General features: G+C 36.7%; 1 protein-coding gene across 1 annotated transcript in view; it reads right to left on the reverse strand.

The window, feature by feature from the left end:
* Window positions 1-3,449: 3,449 nt before the first annotated feature.
* Window positions 3,450-10,884, reverse strand: part of bspry (B-box and SPRY domain containing) — a 13,571-nt gene continuing 6,136 nt past the window's right edge. Inside the window, exons 3-6 of the mRNA XM_083531627.1 lie at window positions 9,619-9,849; window positions 8,163-8,188; window positions 7,942-8,066; window positions 3,450-5,340 (exon numbers count right to left, since the gene is read on the reverse strand). Of these exons, the coding sequence (XP_083387753.1) occupies window positions 4,808-5,340; window positions 7,942-8,066; window positions 8,163-8,188; window positions 9,619-9,849 (915 nt within the window). The 3' untranslated portion in view covers window positions 3,450-4,807. The remainder of the gene's footprint in view (window positions 5,341-7,941; window positions 8,067-8,162; window positions 8,189-9,618; window positions 9,850-10,884) is intronic.

The following is a 10,884-nucleotide window of genomic DNA, read 5'->3' on the forward strand; positions in this document are numbered from 1 at the left end:
TTATTATGTTACTTTATTTTCACAAATATTTATACTTTTTCATAATTTTATTTATTTGATACTGAAATGACAGGCACACAAAGTTTTATCACAAAAAGTGTTGATATATATGTAAAACAAGTGAGTATTTTATATATAAATACACACACACACACACACACACACACACACACACACACAACTGTACAATAGTATAACTTCAGGGTGGGCCATGGCCAAAAGAATTAACAAAAAAAGATGATTTTTAAGCTTATTTTCAACTTACACTAGAATTGACATAATTCCCTAATACACCAAACAGAAAAAAGAACCCACCCCAAAACAAATGGCAGCCACGCTCCAACTGCCAGTGAACTGAGTATACAATATGTACAGTGATAAATATATACAGAGAATGATATACACTGCTAACAAGTCCAGGTAGCAAAAACCAAGCTCAAAGTTAAGAAAAACATGCACAAATGTAAAAAAAAAAAAAAAAAAAAAAAAAAAAACCCAGAGAACTCTATATCTCTATGTAATTATGTCATTAAGGTGAAGGTGGGATCAAGGCAGGCTAAGGCATGCCAGAATCTATATTTGGGAGTTGGACCTGAACACAAAACAAAGAACACAAAGCAGAAAGACAAGACAAAAGAGTACAGGCACACCCATATATCACTGGTTGTAACAAGTTCTCTAATATTTAAAAAGTTGTAAAATGAAATTAAACTTTGGGACGAGGACTGGATAGTGAGAATCTTGTCAGAAATTGGCTTCAGTTTGGTATCACTGTGTAACATTATAAAGTACAGACAGCAAGAGACATGTATTGAAGTGTGATTCAGTCTCATTTAATGTCTTGTTTGGTTATTTTTTTTCGAATTGCTGTATTCAGCTGCAATATACAAAGTGTTATCAATAGGTTTTGAGACTAGCGCTGTTTAGAAATAAAGTCCTTTCGACAATGATCTCGGCAATCGTGTCAAAAGGGCAACCTTAAAGCTGTATTTTGATCTTCAGAAAGAGGGTGAAGTCTGCACAAGCTAATTCTGCTGAGTAGGGTGTTTGCAGAAGTGAGATCATGTTTCCAACGAGAAACTCACTTGCAAGGAGATGTTAGAATAGCAGACGTGGAAACGCACGTGCTCCGAATAGCACCAGTTGCACAGATCAGGACAATGACTTTTGGCACACTGACGTATGAAGGACTGTGCTCCCTGTGACTGTGCATGCAGCGTTGTGCTGCCATCTGTTGGCATGTTATAAAACTAGTCTCGAAACCTTTTGATACTTCCACTTAAGCGTTTTTTGCAGGTGTTTTTTGTTTGTTTTGTTTTGTTTTTTTTACACGTGCAAATATTGTGGGGGGAAAAAATCTGTTAAGCAAAATGTATAAAATGTTTTGTAGAGTTTGAGTTTACATGTGTTATGTTATCTTTACATGTGTTTACAGTGCTTATGTGTATGTTTACATGTGTTAATATGGGGAAAACTGTCTCTTTTACACTTTTAAAAATGTTCGTCCTATTACCTTTTTTTTTTTTTTTTAATAATTTTTTTTAAATGTAATAGAATTACTTCGAAGCCCCCAATATAAATCTAACATTTTTTTACATAACATTGTCGAGTTCTCCATAGAAATCACTGTATTTTTGTAAGAAAGAGAAACCACTAGAGACTCTATAATTAGCATTTTTATGAATTATACTGAATAATGCTGTGTTTTTTTATTTTTAGAAATGGCTCATAATGAAAGTCAAAGCCATTACTATCCTGAAAAGCATTCATCTGACGTGTATTTCCCTTAAAGCCCCATTTTGGTTTCATCTTGATGAATGAAAAAGTCATTAAAGTACCAGTCAATGTTGATGAACCATCTGGACCTTGGCCAGGTGCAGAATAATCCCCGAAATTTCTATACACCACTCCATGTAAATAATTTATTTGTCCTCGCTCTTATTTCGATCGGATCTCCACCTGCCTCCAATATATAACACAGTATGTGTCTGTACATTGAGTACAGATCTGTCTGTATATTTTAATAAATAAAGAATTTGTCGTAGAGTGACAAAAAGGTTGTGCTCTGGCGCCCTCTACTGGTTAAAGTGTGATGGGGCAATTATGCTTTCACTTTTACGCAAACGTTTTTGTGACTTTATCCATCCGTGTACTTATCCATCTAATTCTTCATTTTCATCAACCAAGATCAGGGTCGTTCAGAATCCTATTCCTATCCCAAGAACACTGGGTCTGAAATGGGAATGGTATGTTCCTGAGATAGGCTTCAGTTTAATAGTGACCCTGACCAGGATGAAGGTTGCTGAAGATTAATAAACTCACATGCCTTCAATTATTTGGCTCATCACCAAACCTTGAGGAATATTGAAGATTTATAAATCCCCTGCAACATTGAATGTTCTGAAGCATCTTGTAAAGCTTGAAGCTTTATTTCACATTCTATATATTTTTATTTAAAAGAACATAAATAGTTGTGGCTGAACAATTGTAGGACTGCAGAACTTACTTCATTTCATTTAGTTAGAACACTGAGGAAAAACCTTTATGTTGTGTCTGACATTTTTTAAATTATAAGTAGACGTATCTTGTGCGGGTTGCCTTTTTTAGAGTTTGAATTCTTTTTGAAGGAAGAAAAAAAAGATAAAAGGTGCTTTTTACATGTACTTTACAACACAGTGAAATTCTTTGCATATCCCAGCAAGTGCAGGACAAGCCATGTTACAGAGGGTTGAGGGCCTTGCTCAAGTGCCCCAAGAGTGGCAGCTTGGTGATACCAGTGCTTCAACCCCTGACCTTCTGATTAGCAACACAGAATCTTAACCACTGAACCATCACTGCCCCAAACAGTGCTGCAATTATGTGTGACCTCAGGCGTAAACCCCACTTAAAAACAAGATGAGAACAAAACAACAAAGCAAAAGCTGTTCAAAGATTTCCTTTATAAATGACAATTTGAATTAATTTAATTTATCAAAAGGTTTTTGAAAGGCCTCAATAATTTGCCACATACATTGTTTTTGAAAGAATATACTGTAGATATTTGATTTGTTAGATTGAAAAGCTATTTTCTTTATAATGTTCATAGTGGATTATTCAAATTATTGTTTGTAACATTATTTATTTAGTCAAATCAATTCACCCAGGTTTTAATGGGTGCCAATAATTCTATATATACTGTACATTTATTGTAATGCTGTTTTGTTTATCATGTTAAAAAAAAAACATGATAAACAAATGCAAAAAAAAATGCAATGTCAGATTTTATAGCCAGGTTTAACAGATGAAGTGGCCATAATATGAGCATGGTGAAACTCAGGCGGTAATTGCAGGGTGAATAACCTGCTTACACACCCATCACACAAGAGCAAACAAAAGCTATAGAGAGGTGGAACCATGACAGTTAAAAACAATGAGAGCCAAGTCTGAGTCAAATAGCTCTGAGACTGGAGTGTGCTCATATTGTTTTCCATGATATGGTATTTATTAATATATTTAACACAGACGATACACATTTATCAACAATCAGGATTCACAATATGTCAGATTTTTAGAAAATGGCTCTTTTAATAGAACAAAATAGCTAATAAAAAAAGTAGATAAAAAATCAGTGGAAAAAAATGAATAAACATATTTACATAACACAAAGTATACACAAGACACAATTGGTGATACAATCTTGATACCAATTTACATATATGAGCATTATAATCATGCTTTTCGGTCATCAGGTAAACATCATAAGGGTACTTGTGACTTTCCAGTAAGCATATTTTAGCATTTCTTAATATAATTTCACAATAATCTGTTTACAACATCATGCCATGATTGAGGAAAATGCAGAATCTTTAATGGTGGTGTATTAAAAATTTTATTTAGGAGTTTTTTTCTTTAATTTAAAGCAACAACGAGGGTATTCGTTCTTAAAATATTTGTATATTTAAAAGATATTTTCGCTAGAAACTATGTAATGCATGCTTAGTAAATCTTCTCTTACTACAACAATGTGCAACGATGATGCAATAATAATATATCTTAAGATATATAAGGCTACAATCGTCACTCGTCTACATTCGAATAGTAATAAATAGATAAAACTGTGCCCTTTTCATTGACCAGCTTTAAGTAAAAAATAAAATATCAACCAAAATACACACTATATCTAATGTATCCCTTCATTTTGGTTCATTTCATACAATTACTACAATTACCATTTTATATTATGACTGAGCTAATATTTATTCAAATCTGTAACAATACAGAGAAATGCTTATGTAAGAGAAAAATGTACCCAATATATTTCTACGCAAGGTACAATAAACTTCATACCTAATGAAAAAGCACGTAATAAATTTGCAGAGATTTGAATAACCTTCAAAAGTTAAACCAAAAATCCTTCTTTTGCCTTTTTTCTAAGCCATTAACATGGGTCTATTTCTATCTACTAATGCTACATATTAATTTACAGCATTTTATTGCAGATGCCCTTATCCAATTATCTCATTTATAGAAAGGAGCAGATGATAATTAAGGGTCTTGCCCAAGGGCCCACCAGTGGAAGCTTGGTAGTGCTGGGATTTGATCTCACAACCTTCCAAACAGAAGTATAACATCTTAACCACTGGGGTACCACTTCTCCATGTCCACACATTCACTGTCACATTCCAAACTAATCAATAAAATATTTTTTTATCATTAGCAGCCAAACTTCTATAGAAAGAGCAGAATCAAGCAATGTTTGACTTCATTCATTCATTTAAATAAACATTTCATTTCTGACAGGAATCGGTAAAAATGAAGTACATACATATTAGCAGTGCACAATGGACACTCTCTGATCGGCCACAGCGCAAGCAGCAAGCAGTGGCTCGGTAAAAGCGTGCCTTGCGGCGTGCAGCACACACTTCGAATCAGGATCGTAGAACAGGAGTGTTTGTGTGGTCCAGTCCAGCAGCACTCCTATTTTTGTGGGATTTTTCACTACGACCAAATTGACAATCTGGCTGTTGTGACAGTAGGAGAAGTTTCCTTCGTAGTGTGAGAGGACCCAGGATTTGGCGTTGAAGCCTAGACGAGATTCGTTTGTCGAGCCTTTGCGCTCCATGCTGTGGTAACAGACGCCTACTTTAAAGGCGGCGCTATCGCCTACGTACATCACCCAGGTGTGCGTGCCCGAACTGATTTGCTCGAGGCAGAGGGCATTGGGCCAGTTGTCAAAACGAGCCGGGTCATACAGAATAGGCTTCTTCTGGCGTTTCGGCCGGTACGTGAGGGAGAGCTGGTCTGAGGAGAGTAAAAGGAGATGGCTGATGGTACGCTCATCGAAGTACATCCGACTTTTAGCTGGACGAGGAGAAGAAAAAACACATAAATAAGCAAACAGAAGTAGTTCTATTTTAAGTGCACCAGAAGCTTTAAGAGGAACAACTGGAACCCTGCTCATCCATGTGTTATTTCAATCAGCTTATTACGTGCCAGCAGCTGAAATAAATTCATACATATACACAAACCAGGCTCTTTAGCTGCCAAATCAGTCTTGACCAGTCGAGAATTAACAGCATTAACTTCTTTAGCAATTTGAGCTACAGGAGCTCGTCTGTTGGATCCAGGCTCTTCTCCCCACGTGCATCAATGTGCCTCGGCTGCCCAAGACCCTGTCGCTGATTCACCACTGTTCCTTTCTTAGTCCACAGTTGATTGATTCTGACCACAGCAGACCAAGAACATCCCACAAGAGCTGCACTTTTGGATATGTCCTGACCCAGTCACATGCTCTTTCCCATCACAGTTTGGCTCTCGTCAAACTCACTGAAATCAATTTTGAGGAAAAAAAAATTCACTTGCTGCCTAAAATATCCCTCCCACTAACAGGTGCCATGATGAAAAGATAATCAGTGTTATTCACTTCACCATTTATAATGTTATAATGTCATAATGGCATGTTCAAGAGCTTTACATATACATGTTCACATAGATAAATAAAAACTGGGATCTTCACACGCACGTAAGCAACAAGTTCTTTTTCCATGTACATTACAGCACAGTGAAATTGTTTCTTTACATATCCCAGTGATGTTAGAAAGCTGTGGTCGGAGTGCAGATTCAGGCATGATACTGCACCCCTGGAGCACCACTGATAGGATGCATGAATCTACTGCCTGGGCTGGAAAAAGAATTGCCCTAGCCTTGCTTCTTCATACCAATCTATGTATTTTTTTCATTATTGTTTTATTAATTTCTTATTAAAACTTAACCAAAACAACAGCAGGGCCGTTTAGTATAAAATAGAGTAGACACACACATACATTTAAAAACATTAATAGCAATATAACAAATTGTGGTTAGCATGAGAGAGTGACCATGTCAAGGCAAAGGGCAAGACAATACATGGGGGGAAAAGGTTTTTGTATGTATCTTTTTTTATTACAACTATTATTAGTTATGCTCCTCTAGAGTCCACAAAAGTCCCGAATTATCCACCCAAAAGCCCCCTATTTAAATCCACCTTACACCTTTTAAAAGGAGCATTACATTTACATCATTACATCTTTAAAAGGTGTTAAGCCCTGCTAGTTCAGTCCCACCATCCTTTCTTGTGAGACCAAATACAAACCTCAGAGGCAGTAGAACCTGTAATAAACAGGCTAAACAGGATACAATGCAGCATGAACCAGTGATGAAGACTTGTAAAGTGGGTGGAGCAGCTTGTGGCCTCCGTTCTTATGTTTGGTAAATTGTAGCTACACTCATTTGCTATTTGACTCAACTACCCCAAAATATGAGTCTCAGTATATAAATACAGTATATTACACCTACAATCTGTTTAGCACATCCCTTTACTCTATCCATAACAAAAATGGTACGTGGTAGCTTAATGGTCATTGGACTTGGATCCAAAGGTTGCGAGCTACACCAAGCTGCCACTTCTGAACAGAGCCCTTAACCCCATAATATAACCCCGTAAATGTAAATAGTCAAATGGAAAACACCATATTTTCCACTTCCCACATTTGGGTAGTGAATAATTCTCAGCAAAAAGTGCATTATTACTATTCTCATTGCACAATAGTTACTATAATTCATGTACGACTGTAGGATTGCTACTGGTTGGACATTTAGAATAAGAATTTTATTTTGATAGCCCAGAAACACATGGATTGGCAACTGAGTATTAATCTTACATCCAAAAAAAAACATATTGTTCCTATTTTCTTAAATAGATACACAGGTACATATTATTGTACTCACAATAGTAGGGTGTATGAGGGCATTTGGTGAGGGTTGAATGTCATGCCTCCAGCACAAGTGTGCAAAATATAGAACAAGACAGAAATATAGCTGTATTAAATAGTATTGGTAGCTAAAAGGCACCACCTATTGGTCATGAGTGAATTATCATTGTCAATGGCAGAAGATTTCAGACGATTGGAATGCCAAACCTGATGACGTGATCAGCCCGAAGTCTATAATGTCCTCTTTTGCACAGCCATGACTTGCTCCACACACATTCTCTAAGTTTTTTCTGTTTTTATTATCAAGAGCATGACATGAACAAAATGAATGCAACAAATTGTTTTTGTTTGCTGCTAGCTACCATTAGCGAGAGGATGTGGCTCTGAATGTGTCGCGGATCAACGACGTAAAATACTTTAGACGAGTCTTATTCTTTTTGTGTGTGTCAGTTTTTGATGCGTCATGACTGTCGTCGTTATTTAGTCTGGTGTCTGTGAGTAGAAGGGGTGTAATGGTACACGTATTCGTACCAAAGTTTTTCAACAATGCTTAAAAAATTTGAACTAGAGTTAGCACAGTGTCACTGTGGCTACTCACTCTGTACAGGAAATAAGATTTTTTTTTTGTGCCTGCATGAAAATGGAAGAGAATCCATAGCATTAGCGTTAGCCGCTAAGCTGTAATATGTATAATGTAAGGGTTTAGACTCACCGGTTGGTCCTAGAATCAACGCACTAGCCCACAAGCCCAACATGAGTTTGCTATCACTGCAGTCCCTGTTCAGATTCAGGTGCTCTGAGTCTTTGGGCTCCCCAACACCATCAGCAGCCTCAATCCTGACACAAACACAGAGACACACACAATTTCAACACTGCCTCCCAGATTCCACTGGTTTTCTACTTTGAGTTAATTTAGATGCTTAAGAAACTTACATGTCTGATATTTCAGAGTTGGAGCACTGCAAAAATCAGAAACACAATGGTCAGTCCAATTTGTTAATGTTAACACATCGTCAATTAAACACAGGCCTTATTTCATCAAGAGTTGGTCCATCTATTCAGCCACTTAGGCGATTGCTTATAGCATAATAAATAATTAGTTACATGTGCAATAACGTTTATAACTATTTTTGTAGTCTGACTTTTCTGCCATCTGTTCGCACTCCTGCTACAATTCATTCAATTTAATTTTACTTAATATACAACTTAATACACATTTATTTATAACTTAATATGTATATTTATTTATATTTTCTTTATTTTACTTTTATCTTTATTTTAATCTTTTACTGTGAACAATTGCAATCAAACAATTTCCATATAGGATTGATAACGTATTCTGATTCTGATTAGCATGGGCTTTATACAAAAATATTTATTGCTTTTCCTCTAAGATGTGGATTGAGTTACAAATAATATAATCATGACTAAACTTAGAAGAATTTAATTCTTTTTAGCCAGTGTCTCTCAAAAACTTAAGTAATGTGACACAGTATAGCTATGGCTTAATAAAACTAGTGTATTTATCTGTCAATTCCCTTTATTGTGCTATGTCAATCTGCACAAACGTATGTGCAGGTGCACAAATAATCACAAACTGAAAAAAAAAACCACATTTATGTTTTTGGATCAACAACGGTTGCTATTATTCGTTACTTATAACCATGAAAATCACCAAATAAATATTTACCAGTAATTAGACTCAAGAGTGAATAACCTTGAGACATCTGTGCTTCCAAACAAATGACAAAAAAATGTTTTACATAATTGATGAAATATAAATTGTACAATGATGAATGGAAGAACATCCTAAAGTGCCTGCTAAAGGAAGTAGTATGAAGTAGTGTGAAAAATAGAGATGCAGTGTTTTGAGAACTGGAAAGTAATAATACTCGTAACATTGATACTTATAACCTAAAAAAATAAGATTACAAGCAATCAGTTTGGACTTTAAAGGACAGTTTTGTGTACTTTAAGCATTATCCTTATGTCCTAAGAAGCTAACTTATAGCTACCTTTCTTTGGTGCTTGCTAGCTATTTTGTAAGCTTGTACTGTTTGTGGACTCTGAGGTAATGTTTCTGTTTATATTTCTTTCTAAACACAGCAATGATTTAATTTATGATCAGAGATGAAATCTAACTGATTTCAACAGGTAATGATATTTCAGCTAAGCTGTTGTAAGCTACTGTATTTACGCAATTGCTACCACAACAATTACACTATTAATACGATAAATACTAGCTGGCTGGCAAATGAATAAAATGAAGCAATTCATCAAGTCAGTGATTCTGTAGGTGTTTGAGTTTGGTAATCATTTCACACACCACCCAGCGTAGTTCTGGGTCCAACCTCTAAACCCCAAAACGCCACCTTTCTTTAGTCCTCACCACAAGCAAGGTGTCTGTTGAGTGTGTAAGGGTGTGCACCAGGCTGGTCCGGGCATGTGTGAGAGTGTTAAGTGCCTTGGTCCAGTGTGCCCGCTGCGTGAGGAGACACTGCTCGATTCGCTCTTCCTCTCGCTGTACAGCCTCCAGCAGACGCTGCTCTTCCTCATCCAGGGCTTCACGCACAGCATTCACCTGAGCCACAACTCGCTCACGGGCACTGCTTGCCTCAGTCTACACACATAATGCCCACAGCATTATAAACAGTTATGGATTACTTTTTTATTACCAATCTGAACAATTAAAACACTATGAGGAACACTGGTAATAATAAATGATGGAGCGATGTGATATGGACTCAATGCTTCTTATTTTTCAACAACAAAAATCATGATTTAGTGTCAAAATGTTCACGCTTAAAAGTGTAACAGGAATACAATGGTTTAGCATGAAAAAAATGTGTTTGTTTTCTAGTGAATTTGTAAAAATCCAGATAAGGACACAGACAATGGCCATGCTATCTTGGTGGGAGTGATGGCATGCAATTAGAATGATCTCCCTTGAAGTGTTATTAATCTAATATTACAGCCACACATACTGTACCTCTGACATTTCTATCAGTTATAGATAAAGTTGTAGAATATCCACCAAAAAAAAGGTAGTTCCTGTTTTGAAAAAAAATTTTTTATAGCAGCTCTCAAATGTTGTTTATTCACCAGCCTCTCTTTTTTTTTTATCACACTTACCTGAGAGAAAATATTCAGTTTTTTATGATAAACCAGAGAAACAAGAAATATGTAATATCCAATTATCCTTTGAAAGACAATTGCTGCTAGCCTACTAGCATTTAAGTGAATATTTTGTCATCAATGTTCATTCATTCATTTCATTCATTTTCTCCCGCTTATCCGCAATTCGGGTCGCGGGGGCAGCAGTCTAAGCAGGCCCCCGCCTTCGACTGCTGCCCAATCCTCACAGCACCGTCCCTTACGGTCCCTCCTGCAGGTGGTGAGCCCATGGGAAGGCGGCCCCACGTCACTCCTACGTCACGGACCTTGATATTTCCCTCGTAAGGGACCCTCGGAGCATAGAGGGTTAAGGGCCTTGCTCAAGGGCCCAAGAGTGGCAGCCTGGCGATACCGGGGCTTGAACCCCAGACCTTCCGATCGGCAACCCAGCGCCTTAACCGCTGGAGCCACCACTCCCCCCTATCTATTTTTTGTAAAAAAAAAAAAAAAAAAAAAAAAAAAGCTATGATCTACTTAACTA

This window comes from Silurus aristotelis (genome assembly GCF_946808225.1).
Source record: "Silurus aristotelis genome assembly, chromosome: 26".
Lineage (NCBI taxonomy): Eukaryota > Metazoa > Chordata > Actinopteri > Siluriformes > Siluridae > Silurus > Silurus aristotelis.